Genomic DNA, 20167 nt, shown 5'->3' on the forward strand with positions numbered 1-20167 from the left:
AATTTTACAAGTTTGATACTTTTGCTTCTTCTGAGGCTATTTTTGGGAGAAAGGTTTTGCAAGCCGTGGTGCCTTCCATTTAGGTGACCTGATTTGCTCCCTCCCTTCATCCGTGTCCTAAAGCTTTGGTATTGGTTCCCACAAGTAAGGATGACGCCGTGGACCGGACACACCTATGTTGGAGAAAACAGAATTTATGTTTACCTGATAAATTACTTTCTCCAACGGTGTGTCCAGTCCACGGCCCGCCCTGGTTTTTTAATCAGGTCTGATAATTTATTTTCTTTAACTACAGTCACCACGGTACCATATGGTTTCTCCTATGCAAATATTCCTCCTTAACGTCGGTCGAATGACTGGGGTAGGCGGAGCCTAGGAGGGATCATGTGACCAGCTTTGCTGGGCTCTTTGCCATTTCCTGTTGGGGAAGAGAATATCCCACAAGTAAGGATGACGCAGTGGACCGGACACACCGTTGGAGAAAGTAATTTATCAGGTAAACATAAATTCTGTTTTTGGATTAAAAGCATCATCAGATTGGCTTATGTGACTGCCGGACGGCAGCCTCCTGAAAGATTCACAGCTCATTCCACTAGGGCTGTGGCTTCCACATGGGCCTTCAAGAACGAGGCTTCTGTTGATCAGATATGTAGGGCAGCGACTTGGTCTTCACTGCACACTTTTACCAAATTTTACAAGTTTGATACTTTTGCTTCTTCTGAGGCTATTTTTGGGAGAAAGGTTTTGCAAGCCGTGGTGCCTTCCATTTAGGTGACCTGATTTGCTCCCTCCCTTCATCCGTGTCCTAAAGCTTTGGTATTGGTTCCCACAAGTAAGGATGACGCCGTGGACCGGACACACCTATGTTGGAGAAAACAGAATTTATGTTTACCTGATAAATTACTTTCTCCAACGGTGTGTCCGGTCCACGGCCCGCCCTGGTTTTTTAATCAGGTCTGTTCATTTATTTTCTTTAACTACAGTCACCACGGTATCATATGGTTTCTCCTATGCAAATATTCCTCCTTAACGTCGGTCGAATGACTGGGGTAGGCGGAGCCTAGGAGGGATCATGTGACCAGCTTTGCTGGGCTCTTTGCCATTTCCTGTTGGGGAAGAGAATATCCCACAAGTAAGGATGACGCCGTGGACCGGACACACCGTTGGAGAAAGTAATTTATCAGGTAAACATAAATTCTGTTTTTGTATTGTCTGTAAGGTTTCATAGTGTCAGAGTGTGTGTCAGGGCTATCTCATTATTGCTTTAAGATCAACAACAATCTTGAGGTTTTATTGTTGGGGTGGAGATCTTGTGGTCTGATGTTATTGATTAACAGGAAGTAGCGATGGGCCTTGAGGCCTGATTGCTCACTGGCTGATAAGCAGCTCTCACACAGGGTAAAGACAAATAAAAAAAATCAATACAGTAACTATCAGTACAATACAAAATATCAATTTTAGATCCAACAAGGAAATGACTTGTTTCAATTTAAATTTTACATTTTTACATGTGCACAGATCGTGTCATTAAAACAGAATTGTTTCCTTGCTTAATAAAAAAAAAAAAAGTTAAACAAAGCTGAAAATACACTTTCAAACTATAAAAATAAAATGATTTCATGATTCAGATAGAGCATACAATTTTAAGCAACTTTCTAATTTACTCCTATTATCAATTTTTCTTCTTTCTCTTGCTATCTTTATTTAAAAAGCAGGAATTTGATGCATAGGAGCCGGCCCATTTTTGGTTGAGAAACTGGGTTATGCTTGCTTATTGGTGGCTAGATGTAAGCCTCCAATAAGCAAGCACTATCCATGGTGCTGAACCTAAAATGGGCTGGCTTCTAAGATTTACATTCATGCTTATAAAATAAAGATAGTAAGAGAAGGAAGAAAAATTGATAATAGGAGTAAATTAGAAAGTTGCTTAAAATTGTATGCTGTATCTAAATCATGAAAGAAAAAAATTGCCTTCAGTGTCCCTTTAAACAAGGATAGGCTGGAAGATAAATTAATCTTGTCTGGGTTTTGCATTGTGGGTAAATATAATCTTGTGTTGATTAGAGGCAAAGGGTGTAATGTATTTGATTAGGGTTATTTATGTTTGCAGTTTGCTTTCACTGTTAATTTTACCCAGTGGTTAATTGTGGTGTGTGGTTTGTTATGGAGAGGGGCCACCATGTATCTGTAAGACCGTTACACCAGAATAAATAAATAATAGGTTTGCACATGAATAGTGACTGGCCACTAGAAGGTTCACTTGATTGTTATGCTCTTGTGTTCACCCAGTAAGTAAAGTAATACAGATGTTTACTACCTGTCTCTGGGGGGGGGTAATTAAAAATATCTCAACTGGGATTCTAATCTGGTGCAAATCACAACCTTTTGAAACAAGATTGTTGGTAGCTACTTGTTTTGCCGCACTAAGAAGCATCAGAAATGCGTCACTAGCTGGAGGAGACTGAGAAGCATTGGGCTAGATTACACATAGATGGCTAATTTATTGTGTGCCCGCAAACGGACAAATTTGCCCATTTACGGGTGCGCAATAAATAACCAGCCATTACATGTGTGCACGCAGTAACCAGCCATTACATGTGTGCACGCGGTAACCAGCCATTACATGTGTGCACGCTGTAACCAGCCATTACATGTGTGCACGCTATAACCAGCCATTACATGTGTGCATGTGGTAACCAGCCATTACATGTGTGCACGCTATAACCAGCCATTACATGTGTGCACGCTATAACCAGCCATTACATGTGTGCACGCGGTAACCAGCCATTACATGTGTGCACGCTATAACCAGCCATTACATGTGTGCATGTGGTAACCAGCCATTACATGTGTGCATGCGGTAACCAGCCATTGCATGTGTGCACGCTATAACCAGCCATTACATGTGTGCACGCTGTAACCAGCCATTACATGTGTGCACGCGGTAACCAGCCATTACATGTGTGCACGCTGTAACCAGCCATTACATGTTTACACGCTGTAACCAGCCATTACATGTGTGCACGCGGTGACCAGCCATTACATGTGTGCACGCGGTAACCAGCCATTACATGTGTGCACGCGGTAACCAGCCATTACATGTGTGCACGCGGTAACCAGCCATTACATGTGTGCACGCTGTAGCAATTAGTGCTCATTAAATTAACCAGAGATCAGATCTCTGGGTAATTTTATAAATGTCCCCCAATTGTCCCCAAAATACAGTGGTGTGTATTTTATTAAAAATGCATGTAGCATTGTTTAATAAAATAGCTGTAAGAAGCAGTTATGTGGGCTTAAAGTTAGAACTGAAAAGTGCCTTTACATTGCGGTCTTTGGGAACTGTGTGTTTCCTGTAAATATATATATATATATATATATATATATATATATATATATATTGTGTGTGTGTGTGTTAATATGTGTATATAGACATATAAACACATAAATATGAATATATTCATATATATTTATATTTGTTGTGCGATTTACCCCCTTCGCTGCGCTAGGTTCTCCGCCGTGTCTCATGGCATGAGAGCGAGGTTCCCATTGGAGCCTATGGAAGCGCAGGCTTGTGAGCGCAATGCTTTTGTGCAATGCAAACACGTTGGTATTACTAAGCTGAGCACAAATATCGCTCTTGTGGAAGCGATATTTTGTGCTCAACTTGTAATCTAGCCCATAGTGTGCAAACCGGGTGATGCTGTGTCACCAGCAGAAATTGACTGATATATAATGTGTATAATATATAATGTGTCAGAGATGGTTCACTAGAATAGAGAGATACAGCGACCCCAGCTATTTTACTTCTGTTACCAAATTTGCTTCATTCTCTTGGTATCCTTTGTTGAAAGAGCAGCAATGCTCTACTGGGAGCTAGATGAACACATCTGGTGAGCCAACGGCAAGAGGTATATACGGTGTAGCTACCAATCAGCAGACTGCTCCCAGCAGTGCATTGTGCACTTTTCAACATAGGATACAAAGAGTCTAAAGCAAATTAGATAATAGAAGTAAATTGGAGGGAAAAATTGGTGTTTTATGTTCCTTTAAGAAGAAGTCCTCTTCTTAAAGGGATAGCAATGTCAAAATTAAACTTGAATGATTAGGATAGAGCATATCATTTTAAGACACGTTTAAACTCACTTTTCAGAATTAGTTTTGTTCTCTTGTTATCCTTTTGTTGAAAAATAATATGTACATATACTACACTACAGGGAGCTAGCTGGTGATTGGTGGCTACACACATTTGTCTCTTGTCATTCCTGCTCTAGAGCTTACTTTATCTGTGTGTTGAATCCCTTGAAGGGGTTAAAAGCAAAGTTATATGAAATCAATAGTGCAATAATAAAATGCTCTAAAATATTATAGCACTTTCTTTTTATTTTATTATACTTTTAAATTAATTTATATTCTCAAATGTTATATTGGTATCTTTATTTAAAAAGTGTATATATATATATCCTCAGCAGCAGCAGCAATACAATACTGTGAGCTAGCTGGTGGTTGTTGGCTACACACATTTGTATCATGTCATTGGCTCACCAGATGTGCTCAGCATTGCTACTCTGGATCTTACTTTAACTATGTCCCTTTAACACAAAATTAAACACACCGGCACTGTAATATAAAATGTTTGTTTCTATGTAGTAAAAACCCCTGCTATTTTCTATTATATATTATTTTTCCCCTTTTGCTGTAATTTAATTCTGAAAGTTGTGGGCTTTTCAATTCCTGTTAAAAGTAAACAGACAGAGCCTAGGCTTAAAGTGATTGTAAATTCACTTCCATAACTTCACATAGTATGAAAACTCTTCTCTTTACTAGCATATTGATATGCTTATTTTGTTCCAGTGTACAGTATCTTAACAGTAAGGAGCCTCACTGTTTATGTTGCGCAAATAGCGTAGCAGTTGCGTTTGCGCAGTTCAACTTCCAGCCTGAGTTCCAAGCACGGGAGCGTGCTGTTATTAACTACATAGGGAGCATGGTGAGGCTCTGATTGGCTGAAAGAGCTGCCAGTCAAAGAAGCCTAAGGGAAAATTATTCAGAGAGGCTGCATTGAATCAGGTAAGGGAGCCTGACAAAAATGCTCAGTATTAAAAGTAGATTTGACATTGGAACAAAATAAGCATATCAGTATGCTAGTTAGAAGAGTTTTCATACTATTTGAAGTTATGGAAGTGAATTTACCATCACTTTAAAGGGATATGAAACCCAAAATTTTCTTTCATGATTCAGACAGATCACACAATTTTAAGCAACTTTCTAATTTACTTCTATTATCAAATGTTCTTCATTCTCTTGGTATGTTTTGTTGAAAAGCAGGGAAGCTTAGGAGCATGCACGTGTCTGGAGCACTATATGGCAGCAGTTTTACTCAAATGTTATCCATTTGCAAAAGTACTAGATGGCAGCACTATTTCCTGCTATGTAGTGCTCCAAATGTCTACTTAGGTATCTCTTCAACAAAGAATATTTTTGGAACTATGCAACTCTCATAATAGAAGTAAATTGGAAACTTCTTAAAAATTGTATGTTCTGCCTGAATCACAAAATATTTTTTTCTTCTTAAATGGGAAGAGTCCACAGCTGCATTCATTACTTTTGGGAATTCAGAACCTGGCCACCAGGAGGAGGCAAAAACACCCCAGCCAAAGGCTTAAATACCTCCCCCACTTCCCCCATCCCCCAGTCATTCTTTGCCTTTCGTCACAGGAGGATGGCAGAGAAGTTTCAGAAGATTGAAGATAGTCTCTTTTGGAGGGTAGTACTCTTCGAAATGGGACTGGAGTTTTATGTAACGTAACCATCCGACTCATATTAACAGCTCCTTGGCAATCAGCGTTGACGAGCTTCGCTGCTTGCCTTTATTCACTCAAGTCCTTGTCAGAAGTGAGGCTACTATCTGTCATACTTGAGGGCTGTGTTCCTGTTCCATGGTGCAGATTCCGGTAAGATCGTTTAATTTTATTTCAATATGTGCATGTAATGTTAATGAAAGAGGTAGGGTCCCAGTGGGACTCCTTTGATCTTAAAAAGGAATCATGGGTTAATATCTCCTGAGAGGGGTTATTGAACAGGGGGGACTTTAATCATGTTTGTTATATGATTCTATCTGATAATGTGTAGCAATACTTAGGCTCATAGCTTTTACGGAACATAACTGCCTTATCTTAATGGCGCAATCTCTTGAGATTGCGCGCCCTTTTTGTGACTGGCACGGTGTACCTTGTGACGGGTGCAGTTACGTTTTTTTCTCACTTCCGTATGCTGACTGTGTGGTGACAGAGAGAGTCTGCTCGTGGGTTGTCTGGTTCACAGGAGGTGGTAAGTGCCCCAGCCATTGGGGGTGTAAAAAGGGTGCCAGTTCATGTTTGTCATTTTTGTAATCCCAAGATTATGGAGGATTCTGATATCTTAGACACGGATGTCTCCGATACAGAGAATGCATCTTGTGTTGAATATGAAATGGCCTGGGTTATCCATGCCCATCAGTTATGTTCCGATTGCCGTTCTAGAGTACTCTCTTCTCCCGAATCAGGGACCTTAGAGTGCGTTGAGCCATCCGTCTCCGAGGTTTCCATGTCTCGTGAGGCGCATGCCCCAGACCCTTTCTTGGTTATGCAAGCAGGTGTCCCTAGGGCCTTTACTCCTCCGGAAGGTGGTTTGTTTCCTCCTGAGGTTACGGCACGGTTCCGCATGGCCATTTCTTTGGCGCTGGCTCATTTATATCTCCCAAGTGAAATATTTTTAAGATACTGTCCGTGTTCTGTTAACCAGGGCCTGTCAGCCGTAGGATCGCCTGATTCAGTTCGGCCTCCTGAGGAAGCAATGGCCTCTGAGGCTTCAGGGGCCCCAACCTCGGGGCCGGGGTCTTTCATTGATCCGGCGAGGGATGATTTTTGCCTTTCCGTTATAGGCTGGCACGTCTTTGTGTCCTTTTAAGATATGTTTTGACAATGTTAGAGGATTCCAATCCTAGTGGGCCGAGGGATCCGAGGCCTTAGATGCTGGATGACAAGCTGGATTAGACGTTTGGGGATGAAGCTAATCTCCTTAACGTCTACGGTTTTCTTTTTTTCTTTTATGTTTCGGTTCCAGTTCTGGGCTTGGGTGGATGGGGCCTCTGATCCGCTGGTTCCATTGGTGTTCCCATTTACCTTGGGCATTTACCCGCGGGTGCTGCCTTTCTTTTTTTTTGATCTGGTTAGGATGTGTTTGATTTGTTTTTCTTAAAGCTCATGTCTGATATACCTCCGTTTTTGGGAATGTTCTCCTGTGGAACCAATACTTTCAATTTTGTGGTCTCGTGGGCACTTCCATGGAAGTTGCACACTTTTGGATAACAAAGTTATGTTTTCTAGTTTATTTATCGAACTTTCGGGTAGAATTTTCTTGGACCTTGGACAGTTCTGGAGTGTCCTTATACCAGGCAGATACTGGTCGGGCGTTTTCTGCTGTTACTTGGGTTCATGTCACCCTTGTGGTGCTGATTGAATCCTGTCGGATTCTGAATGTCACTTGGCCTATTGATATGGACTCCGACCTCGGATCCTATTTCGAAGTATGGGGCCTAGTGTGTAGATCCAATGCTCCCGAGCAGAGGGTTTTGAGTTCCGATCTATGGTTGGCCTTTTCTGGCTATTCGCCTGGATACGGGTCTGATTTTTTTTTTCAGACGTCGTCATGGTTTCTAAAGGTCCCTGGGGACTCGGAACCATAGTTTCCATTCCTATGGAGTTGGAAGATGTGTATGACCTCTGTGGTCTGGTTTTCCGAGTGGTGAACGATTTGCATCCTCACTTGAGGTTTCTTCCGGATGTGGACTCTTTAGCCTAATAGCATTACTTTGCAGTGGCGGAGTCTCCTTCCTTCCTTTCTTGGGTTGGGTCATCTGGTCTGGAAGTGCGGGCATGTCCTTCCTTGGCTCAGCGTTGTGTTTGCTCTAGCAGGTGGAGTGCAGGGGTTACCCTGCCTTCTGTGAGAAGCTGCACGGCTCCCAGCCTTTACCCTGTTAATGTTTTTTTTTTGGAGACCGATCCTGTAAGGATCTCTGGAGACTGTTGTCTCTTCCATATAGGATCTACCTTTGGTCTTACCATGGTCTTTTGACGCTCGGGTGTTATCTTCAACCTTGTTGCAGATCTAGCCTTTGGGCTTGAGAGTGGAGGTCCGAGGTCGGTTACAGAATGTCGCCCTTCTGGGGTCAGGTAGATGACCATTTATCCTCAATTCTCTGTTGGGGCTTAGTGGAGGGTGGTTTCCGTCTAGCTCACTGGGATGGCAAGCAGAAGGTCCGGGTTCAGATCCACCTTCGGGTGCTGGTTGTTACTTTTCCAGCGTGTGTAACACGTAGTTAAGCTTGTCTACAAGTTTTTTCCTTGCGATCCATGAGCACTGGGTACCGAGTTCTTAAACTGGTCAGGAGTTCTTTCAGACTCTTGGGTTTGAGGCTGTTTGCTAGGTCGTTAAGTCTACGGACTTTAGATGGTGCGCTCCTAATCATAGGGGGCAGCTTAGGGTTCCTCAGGAAGTTAGATCTTTCAATCGATTCCTTTTTTCGAGGACTGTGGCCTAGGACCATGTCTCTCACTGGATCGGGTTTGGACAGTTTGTTTTAACCTTAGGTTTTGTGGCCCTGCATGTCCCTTTGAACGGGCCAGGGTTCTGTTTCTCATGGGAGATTTCTATCTGCCTGAGGCTTAGGTTCTAGGTCTCTCTGACGGGTCCCTACTGGTCTTCTGGTGCATTTGATGTTCCTTGTAGACTCCAGGTGTCTTTTCAACTGGGTTGGCGATATTGGCCGAGGGGTCTCGCCTCTATGGTAGGGTGATTTCCGTTGCTTTAGTTCCCTTTCTCTCCTAGAGTGGGGGATGGGTTCTTGTGTGTTCTCCTTGATTTGGAGGTACCTCAGTATCTGTGACGACCTGTGGGTCCTTTGTTTTTCTTGCCTTGTAGGGTTTTTTTCCCTTCTTCCGTTCTCAGAATCCTGGAACAGGGAGATGTGGAGTAGTGACTAGTTCCACCGTTCCTACAGCAGGAGGCTGGGGATTTGAACCCTGGTAAGACTCCTGTTATTTGTTGGATTCTGATATTTAGATGCTGGGGGTCTGAGAACTCTCTGCCTTTGGGAAGTGTTCCTCTTTATGGAAGACAGCAGTGTAGGGGGTCTCGAACCCGAGCACGAACTCTGTTCTGACTAACCGGTAGCATGCCATTTTTGGTAGCGGTCAGAGTTCTACTTGGGGGTTTTGCTCCTCGTAGATCCATCCGTTTTCTTCCAGAGGTCTTGTTTTCGATCTTTGACTAGCCTTTGAGCTAGGACCATTACCCTGGAGGGAAGGTCGGGAATCGGTTACTCCATTGATTTTCAACCTTTTTTTTTTTTTTTTTGCCATGGCACATTTTTGTACATTAAGAAATCCTGCGGCACACCACCATCCCAAAATTTTACAAAATCACACATTGTATGTATATATATATATAAAAACAATTTAGTCAATTCAATTAAGCTTTATTAGCATGATAGTCACAACTAATTCTTAGGTGATATGCAGTAGTTCCATGCAAGTTAAAGTTCCGCTTGTTAGGGCAGTGCACAAGTATTGAGTCTAAAAGCAGAAACTACTGGGGCCCAAGTGATCCTACTGTTAAAGTCCCAAAGCTTTGGGGGCACCAGTATAAGAGTTTCACAATCAGTGTAGGTCAGGATAAGCATAAATATGGGGCCCACAAAAAAAGCATCACGACTTGGCAATCAAGCAATAATGAGAGTAAACTGAAAAATTACAAAAGTTAAGCCAAGAGGGCAAATGGCATAAAATGCATATGATGGTAAACAGAAAGTTCTCACCCAGTTAAAGCAGATGTCTTCTTCTCTATGATGGAACTATATAATTAATATACAGGGCAATTCTCCCTGAGCTTGAGACTCCAGGAAGGGGAGGTAAGTGGATCTGTAAAACTGCGACTGGCGGAGTGTGTAGGCCGCAATTGATCAAAAGACCTCCGCAGACACAGAAAGAAAATGGCGGCCATTCCCGCCACTTTGGCCCACTCTCCTCTATTCTTCAAGGCGACTATCAATCCGGACTCCGGTAAGTAGCACATACCTCCTGTCCAGTTACCCCGTTTGGAAGCTTGGGAACAAGTGAATGTGGGCTCCTAAGCCTCAGAGTAGGCAACGTGACATGTGAGCTGTCGACCCCCGGCACTAACAGGCCTCCGTAACAGGGGGGGGGGGGGGGAGAAGAAAAAAGGACTGCAGCTGTTTGCTTGACCTCCGGAGTGGACCCCCGACCCTCCGGAGTGTCGTATATATTTTTATTAGATCTCTCAGTAGTCCTCATGGCTATTGTAGCAGATAGCAGATACCTTCAAATACATGCGCCGCCACACAAATGCGCACTGGCTTGGGGTCTGCTCTTGCTCAGATCTCCCTGATAGAAACTTTTGTAATGCAGCTGAGGCGAGTACAATCTCCGAAGCGGAGCCCCGACCCTCAGAAGAACTGTGTGGGAGTTGAGAGTCCCTGCGTGTCCGGATGAGTGCATAGGGTAGCAGCAGCTACCAGCTTCTGCTCCGCTTCAGGAGTGCACTTAAGCAAGAAGGGACCAATTCACACAGTGGCACAGTGGTTGAAAATCACTGGGTTACTCTATGCAGTGTTGACCATTTTCTTTCTTGAGTCTGTCCTCCCCTTCGGTGGGAGGACTTTTGATGTCCTCCTCTTTTCTAACGGCATCTGTTGCTGGGAGGGGACGCTCCTTGGAGCCCGGTAGTCTAGTCGTGAGCTGTTGTCGAGATTTTCGGTGGTTTGAGTTCCACGATGGCTGGGTCAGCCTTCCTACCTGGAAGCTGGTCATTGCGAGTTCCTGTTTCAGGTGGCTTGGTTTACTCTTGGAGAGCTCTTTGTTAGCTGCTGGGATAGTTATCCTGTCTCTGCTGTCTATGCTTGCCTAGCCTGCAGGTTTAGACTTGACTACGATGCAACAGAGAACTTGCGGTTTTCTGGAGCACCTCATGGTATGGTGCTCTGTCAGGGATATGAGGGTGGCCCTCGGGTCCTCTTTAGGACGTTTTTACCTGAGTATGGACTTCTTTTCAGGTCCTTGTTTTCTAGGGAGTTCGTCTCCCTGGACGATAATAACATGACAACCTTGGGTTTTTCGAAGGTTGTTTTGAGCCGTGTGGAATGGTTCTTTGGATTTCTTCTGGGGATCTATTCTCCCTCTCGGGGGCAGATAGAGGTCCTTGACCTTTAGGCCGGGTACTCTTCGTGGGAGTCGAAAGTCGCAGGGCTGGCTCCTTGGAGGCTGTGTAATTTCAGGCTTTGGTGCCTATCGAAGGGGCCGCCTTTTTGTACCCACCCTTTGTTTGCATTCAGTGTCCTCTAGCTTGGGTATTGTTTTCCCAAAAGTAATGAATGCAGCTGTGGATATTTCCCGTTTAAGAAGAAAAACATAAATTATGCTTACCTGATAATTTTCTTTTCTTCTGACGCGAAGAGTCCACAGCTCCCATCCATGTTTTTTCTATGAGTCGGCAGTAATTTTTTGTTCTTCTGGCACCTTTTTCACCCTGATATTTCTCCTACTGTTCCTTGTTCCCTTGGCAGAATGACTGGGGGATGAGGGAAGTGGGGGAGGTATTTGAAGCATTTGTCTGGGGTGTCTTTGCCTCCTCCTGGTGGCCTTTCTGAATTCCCAAAAGTAATGAATGCAGCTATGGACTCTTCCCATCAGAAGAAAAGAAAATTATCAGGCAAGCAAATGTTTTTGGCGTTTTGTATCCCTTTAACAATGACATATTCCATGAAGTCGATGGCTGTGCGCACTAGTTCAGGGTTCGACAAACCCAGGAGCCACTGGTTCCTAAAATTTTGAGTATTCTCTATATAATGTACCTATATGCAAATACCACTGTCTGGCTCCTAAATGTTCTTACTGGCTTCTAAATTTTAAACAGATTTGTCGACCCCTGCTCTAGTTTTTATAACTGCTTCTAATTGGTGTCAGCAGTGAAGGAAACCTAGATTACAACATTGTGCCCCCCTGGTTTATGGACACTTAAAGTTACTTATTTCTTTATTATTTAAACAACTAATATTTAAAAAAAAAAAAAATCTAAGTATTATTTGTAGGCAATTTTTTGTGTTGAATATTATTCTTGTATTAAGGATTTATTCAGTGTTTAATGTACCTTTAATGGAGACTAAGGGTCCCATTCTCTAAAGGAAGGAGAGATGCATACATTAGGATATAATGCTAAAATAAAAGCCTAAAAGATTTTGCATTATTTTCCTCTATGCCGGCGAGTTTTTGATTATCAGCCCCATAGAGTTTCAGAGTCACCAGCATAAAAGAGTCTCTAAAAGCTACGGTGTCCAAAGAATTCAAGAGATTGGATGCACGTGGTAAGGATCACTTTTCACCTCTATCAATAGATCAACAAAGTAAAAAATCCACAGCACCACGGTAACAAAAACAGATTATTCTTTTATTCAAATTTCAGGCTGTATTAAACATAATTTAATATTTCGGCCATGTTGGACTTAATCATGCATTATTAAGGCCAACATAACTGAAATGTTGCATTATGTTTTATAAAGTCTTAAATTTGAATGCAAGAATGTTTTCTTTCATACAGGTTGTGAGAGTCCATGATCCTTTACTCATGGGAATTACTTCTCTACCGCTAGGAGGAGGAGATTCCCAGACCCCAAGAGCTCTAAAAAAAAAACTCCCACCTCACACATACCTCGGTCTTTACTTTGCCTCTGCTGGGAGGGGGTTTAAGAATGAAGATGTGCATATGATTCTTTAGAGCAGAGCTTTACAAACTTTTCATGTTGGCGACACACTTTTTAGACCTACATCATTTCGTAACACAGTAATTCAGTTGTACTGGCAAACAGGAGGTTAAACTAACTTGTTTTAAGAGATACAGACACATACATAAATTATATAATAACAAAATGTATTCAAGTAACAGTATGTATGTGCAAGAATTAAAAAAAGTTTAATAACACCAATAGCTACTTACTATTTTAATGGGATGTATGAGGTTTATGGGATGAGCACAGTTTCTGAATATTTGGTGGAATATTGGATAAAGACACTCACATTTCATCATCAAGCATTTTTAAGCTTCCCCTTCCTATCCATATATTAATAGCAGGAGCAGCAATGCACTACTGGGAGCTAGCTGCAAAAAAAGTCTGACTGACTACTGCCCACCCTGCAAACACTGCTGTCCCACTCACTGACTACACATGCAGTAACGAGCCAATTAAGGAGACTACACGTGCAGTCAGGAGCCAATGTGCCAATGGGAATAGTTTCAGTTCCCACTGAGCTGCGCCAATAGGTTAAGTTGATCTGTGACCCCCTAGGTATCAATCACATGTCAACCATATGATATGCGTAGCATGCAGGCGGAAAATCAGAAACCAAAAAAAAAAAATTAAATTTGTGCTGAAGCAGGGACACACCTACACACTGCTGCCGAAACACTGCCGACACACAGTTTGGAAAGCACTGCTTTAGAGAAAGGGGTTTTCAGTCTATGTTGAGGCCCGGTTCTCCTCATAGTACAGTGCTAGTCAGAGGGATGTATTTGGGGAATGGTTTATGATATGATGATTTTGCCTCATGGGAAATCTTTCATAGGCCCTCTGCAAATGCAATCGAGTGTCTTCTGCCTCTCTTTACAGATTTATGATATACTCCTATTCCATTACCACTGCTGATATGTTTCAGTACTGGTTTGGCTGTCTACTACTGGCTTGTTGGTGGACCAGTATGGTTTTTTGTTTTGTTAAAAGCTACATCAGAGAAGACTTATTGATAAAATGTATCACAAACAAAAGGAGGATGTCAGTAGCACAGTTTGTTACATTGTAACAGGGCTGGACCAGTAGTGTATTCCATAGATTAGCTTTATGAGTAGGTGACATGGTTAATAATTATGTAAACCACATGCTTGTATCTAATACTCTCTTTATTATTTCTGTCTCCCCAGACAATTCTTCAGAAAATATGAGAATTGGTTCCTACATCTTGATCGCTGTCGGAGGGGTGACGATGGTGATGGGGATCCTAGGCTGCGTAGGGGCGGTTAATGAGGTCCGGTGCCTGCTGGGGCTGGTGAGTGGCAGTTATCTATATATAAGAATGTATACGGACATGTACTCTGGCTAAACTGCGCTAACGATGTTCATTTTTTATTTCAGTACTTCACCTTCTTGCTGATTATCCTAATCGCTCAAGTTGTCGCTGGCGTTCTAATTTACTTCCAGCAAGACAAAGTAAGAATTCTTACAATGGTGCATTATCTCTTTCTGAAACATAGTAACTAAAATTTGATAATGCATAGATTTGATATCAGATGCTGCTTCATATCTAGAACTGCGATTTTTCCTGTTTATTTAAAAACCTGAAACATAATAATCCAGTAAAATGTGTATCCCATCACTATACTTCTCCTTACCCTGATGGAAGTGCTATCTATTACCGCTTTTGTAACCTAGTGCTTTTAATTAAAAAATAAAATTAAATATATATATATATACACACAAAAAGTATCAGCGCTAAACAAGTAACATGAAAATAAACTCGCCAAATTCAGTGTTTCCAGTTATATATATATATATATATATATATATACGTATATATATATATATATATATATATATATATATATATATACACACGTATATAGAAATAAATTTCTCTCTCTCTCTCTCTCTCTCTCTCTCTCTCTATATATATATATATATATATATATATATATATATTATATTATAAACACTGTCCTCCCCTATTTGAAAACAAAAAGGAAAGTCACTCCTTATATAGTTGAGGAATAGATCAGTCTCTTGCAGCCTTTTCTCTTGTTAAGTGTATCCAGTCCACGGATCATCCATTACTTGTGGGATATTCTCCTTCCCAACAGGAAGTTGCAAGAGGATCACCCACAGCAGAGCTGCTATATAGCTCCTCCCCTCACTGCCATATCCAGTCATTCTCTTGCAACTCTCAACTAAGATGGAGGTCGTAAGAGGACTGTGGTGTTTTATACTTAGTTTATTTCTTCAATCAAAAGTTTGTTATTTTTAAATGGTACCGGAGTGTACTGTTTATCTCAGGCAGTATTTAGAAGAAGAATCTGCCTGCGTTTTCTATGATCTTAGCAGAAGTAACTAAGATCCTTTGCTGTTCTCACATATTCTGAGGGGTGAGGTAACTTCAGAGGTGGAATAGCGTGCAGGTTTTCCTGTAATAAGGTATGTGCAGTTAAAAATTTTTTCTAGGGATGGAATTTGCTAGAAAATGCTGCTGATACTGAAGTAATGTAAGTAAAGCCTTAAATGCAGTGATAGCGACTGGTATCAGGCTTATTAATAGAGATACATACTCTTATAAAAGTGTATTTTAAAACGTTTGCTGGCATGTTTAATCGTTTTTTACATATGTTTGGTGATAAAACTTATTGGGGCCTAGTTTTTTCCACATGGCTGGCTTGAATTTTGCCTAGAAACAGTTCCCTGAGGCTTCCCACTGTTGTAATATGAGTGGGAGGGGCCTATTTTGGCATTTTTTTTGCACAGCAAAAATTACAGACACAGACATCCAGCTTCTTCCTGCATGATCCAGGACTTCTCTGAAGGGCTCAAAAGGCTTCAAAAGTCGTATTGAGGGAGGTAAAAAGCCACAGTAGAGCTGTGGCAGTTGTTGTGACTGTTTAAAAAACGTTTTTGTCATTTGTTATTCCGTTTTTGGTATTAAGGGGTTAATCATCCATTTGCAAGTGGGTTCAATGCTCTGCTCTCTTATTACATACACTGTAAAAATTTAGTTAGTGTAACTGCATTTTTTCACTGTTATTTCAAAATTTGGGAAAATTTGTGTTTCTTAAAGGCGCAGTAATGTTTTTTATATTGCTTGTAAACTTGTTTTAAAGTGTTTTCCAAGCTTGCTAGTCTCATTGCTAGTCTGTTTAAACATGTCTGACACAGAGGAACCTACTTGTTCATTATGTTTGAAAGCCATGGTGGAGCCCCATAGGAGAATGTGTACTAAATGTATTGATTTCACCTTAAACAGTAAAGATCAGACTTTATCTATAAAAGAATTATCACCAGAGGGTTCTGTCGAGGGGGAAGTTATGCCGACTAACTCTCCCCACGTGTCAGACCCTTCGCCTCCCGCTCAGGGGACGCACGCTAATATGGCGCCAATTACATCAGGGACGCCCATAGCGATTACCTTGCAGGACATGGCTGCAATCATGAATAATATCCTGTCAGAGGTATTATCTAGATTGCCTGAATTAAGAGGCAAGCGCGATAGCTCTGGGGTTAGGAGAGATACAGAGCGCGCAAATGCTGTTAGAGCCATGTCTGATACTGCGTCACAGTATGCAGAACATGAGGACGGAGAGCTTCAGTCTGTGGGTGACATCTCTGACTCGGGGAAACCTGATTCAGAGATTTCTAATTTTAAATTTAAGCTTGAGAACCTCCGTGTATTGCTTGGGGAGGTATTAACTGCTCTGAATGACTGTAACACAGTTGCAATTCCAGAGAAATTGTGTAGGCTGGATAGATACTATGCGGTGCCGGTGTGTACTTACGTTTTTCCTATACCTAAAAGGCTTACAGAAATTATTAGCAAGGAGTGAGATAGACCCGGTGTGCCCTTTTCCCCACCTCTTATATTTAGAAAAATGTTTCCAATAGACGCCACTACACTGGACTTATGGCAGACGGTCCCTAAGGTGGAGGGAGCAGTTTCTACTTTAGCAAAGTGTACCACTATCCCGGTTGAGGACAGTTGTGCTTTTTCAGATCCAATGGATAAAAAATTGGAGGGTTACCTTAAGAAAATGTTTATTCAACAAGGTTTTATTTTACAGCCCCTTGCATGCATTGCACCTGTCACTGCTGCGGCGGCATTCTGGTTTGAGGCCCTGGAAGAGGCCATCCAGACAGCTCCATTGAATGAAATTATTGACAAGCTTAGAACGCTTAAGCTAGCTAACTCATTTGTTTCTGATGCCATTGTTCATTTGACTAAACTAACGGCTAAGAATTCCGGATTCGCCATCCAGGCGCGTAGGGTGCTATGGCTTAAATCCTGGTCAGCTGACGTGACTTCAAAGTCTAAATTACTCAACATTCCTTTCAAGGGGCAGACCTTATTCGGGCCTGGCTTGAAGGAAATTATTGCTGACATTACTGGAGGCAAGGGTCATACCCTTCCTCAGTACAGGGCCAAATCAAAGGCCAAACAGTCTAATTTTCGTGCCTTTCGAAATTTCAAGGCAGGAGCAGCATCAACTTCCTCCGCTTAAAAACAAGAGGGAACTGTTGCTCATTCCAGACAGGCCTGGAAACCTAACCAGTCCTGGAACAAGGGCAAGCAGGCCAGAAAGCCTGCTGCTGCCCCCAAGACAGCATGAAGGAATGGCCCCCTATCCGGAAACGGATCTAGTGGGGGGCAGACTTTCTCTCTTCGCCCAGGCGTGGGCAAGAGATGTTCAGGATCCCTGGGCGTTGGAGATCATATCTCAGGGATATCTTCTGGACTTCAAAGCTTCTCCTCCACAAGGGAGATTTCATCTTTCAAGGTTATCAGCAAACCAGATAAAGAAAGAGGCATTCCTAAGCTGTGTGCAAGACCTCCTAGTAATGGGAGTGATCCATCCAGTTCCGCGGACGGAACAAGGACAGGGATTTTATTCAAATCTGTTTGTGGTTCCCAAGAAAGAGGGAACCTTCAGACCAATCTTGGATCTAAAGATCTTAAACAAATTCCTCAGAGTTCCATCATTCAAAATGGAAACTATTCGGACCATCCTACCCATGATCCAAGAGGGTCAGTACATGACCACAGTGGACTTAAAGGATGCCTACCTTCACATACCGATTCACAAAGATCATCATCGGTTCCTAAGGTTTGCCTTTCTAGACAGGCATTACCAATTTGTAGCTCTTCCCTTCGGGTTGGCCACTGCCCCGAGAATTTTTACAAAGGTTCTGGGCTCACTTCTGGCGGTTCTAAGACCGCGAGGCATAGCGGTGGCTCCGTATCTAGATGACATCCTGATACAGGCGTCAAGCTTTCAAATTGCCAAGTCTCATACAGAGATAGTTCTGGCATTTCTGAGGTCACATGGGTGGAAAGTGAACGTGGAAAAGAGTTCTCTATCACCACTCACAAGAGTCTCCTTCCTAGGGACTCTTATAGATTCTGTAGAGATGAAAATTTACCTGACGGAGTCCAGGTTATCAAAACTTCTAAATGCTTGCCGTGTCCTTCATTCCATTCCACGCCCGTCAGTGGCTCAGTGCATGGAAGTAATCGGCTTAATAGTAGCGGCAATGGACATAGTGCCATTTGCGCGCCTGCATCTCAGACCGCTGCAATTATGCATGCTAAGTCAGTGGAATGGGGATTACTCAGATTTGTCCCCTCTACTAAATCTGGATCAAGAGACCAGAGATTCTCTTCTCTGGTGGCTTTCTCGGTCCATCTGTCCAAGGGTATGACCTTTCGCAGGCCAGATTGGACGATTGTAACAACAGATGCCAGCCTTCTAGGTTGGGGCGCAGTCTGGAACTCCCTGAAGGCTCAGGGATCGTGGACTCAGGAGGAGAAACTCCTTCCAATAAATATTCTGGAGTTAAGAGCGATATTCAATGCTCTTCTGGCTTGGCCTCAGTTAGCAACACTGAGGTTCATCAGATTTCAGTCGGACAACATCACGACTGTGGCTTACATCAACCATCAAGGGGGAACCAGGAGTTCCCTAGCGATGTTAGAAGTCTCAAAGATAATTCGCTGGGCAGAGTCTCACTCTTGCCACCTGTCAGCAATCCACATCCCAGGTGTGGAGAACTGGGAGGCGGATTTTCTAAGTCGTCAGACTTTTCATCCGGGGGAGTGGGAACTCCATCCGGAGGTGTTTGCTCAACTGGTCCATCGTTGGGGCAAACCAGAACTGGATCTCATGGCGTCTCGCCAGAACGCCAAGTTTCCTTGTTACGGATCCAGGTCCAGGGACCCGGGAGCAACGCTGATAGATGCTCTAGCAGCTCCTTGGTTCTTCAACCTGGCCTATGTGTTTCCACCGTTTCCTCTGCTCCCTCGACTGATTGCCAAAATCAAACAGGAGAGAGCATCGGTGATTCTGATAGCGCCTGCGTGGCCACGCAGGACCTGGTATGCAGACCTAGTGGACATGTCATCCTTTCCACCATGGACTCTGCCTCTGAGGCAGGACCTTCTAATACAAGGTCCTTTCAATCATCCAAATCTAATTTCTCTGAGACTGACTGCATGGAGATTGAACGCTTGATTCTATCAAGGCGTGGCTTCTCCGAGTCAGTCATTGATACCTTAATACAGGCTCGGAAGCCTGTCACCAGGAAAATCTACCATAAGATATGGCGTAAATATCTTTATTGGTGTGAATCCAAGAGTTACTCCTGGAGTAAGGTTAGGATTCCTAGGATATTGTCCTTTCTCCAAGAGGGTTTGGACAAAGGCTTATCAGCTAGTTCTTTAAAAGGACAGATCTCTGCTCTGTCTATTCTTTTCACAAGCGTCTGACAGAAGTTCCAGACGTCCAGGCATTTTGTCAGGCTTTGGTTAGGATTAAGCCTGTGTTTAAAACTGTTGCTCCCCCGTGGAGCTTAAATTTGGTCTTAAAGTTCTTCAAGGAGTTCAGTTTGAACCCCTTCATTCCATTGATATTAAACTTTTATCTTGGAAAGTTCTGTTTTTGATGGCTATTTCCTCGGCTCGAAGAGTCTCTGAGTTATCTGCCTTACATTGTGATTCTCCTTATCTGATTTTTCATTCAGACAAGGTAGTTCTGCGTACCAAACCTGGGTTTTTACCTAAGGTGGTTTCTAACAGGAATATCAATCAAGAGATTGTTGTTCCATCATTGTGTCCTAATCCTTCTTCAAAGAAGGAACGTCTTTTGCATAATCTGGACGTAGTCCGTGCCTTGAAGTTTTACTTATAGGCTACTAAAGATTTTCGTCAAACATCTGCCCTGTTTGTCGTTTACTCTGGACAGAGGAGAGGTCAAAAAGCTTCGACAACCTCTCTCTCCTTTTGGCTTCAGAGCATAATACGCTTAGCCTATGAGA

The 20167-nt window shown here is 42.6% G+C and overlaps 1 protein-coding gene across 1 annotated transcript in view; it reads left to right on the forward strand.

The window, feature by feature from the left end:
- Positions 1-20167, forward strand: part of CD82 (CD82 molecule) — a 231369-nt gene that overhangs the window by 174610 nt on the left and 36592 nt on the right. Inside the window, exons 4-5 of the mRNA XM_053720235.1 lie at positions 14026-14150; positions 14237-14311. Of these exons, the coding sequence (XP_053576210.1) occupies positions 14026-14150; positions 14237-14311 (200 nt within the window). The remainder of the gene's footprint in view (positions 1-14025; positions 14151-14236; positions 14312-20167) is intronic.

This window comes from Bombina bombina, chromosome 7 (assembly GCF_027579735.1).
Source record: "Bombina bombina isolate aBomBom1 chromosome 7, aBomBom1.pri, whole genome shotgun sequence".
NCBI lineage: Eukaryota > Metazoa > Chordata > Amphibia > Anura > Bombinatoridae > Bombina > Bombina bombina.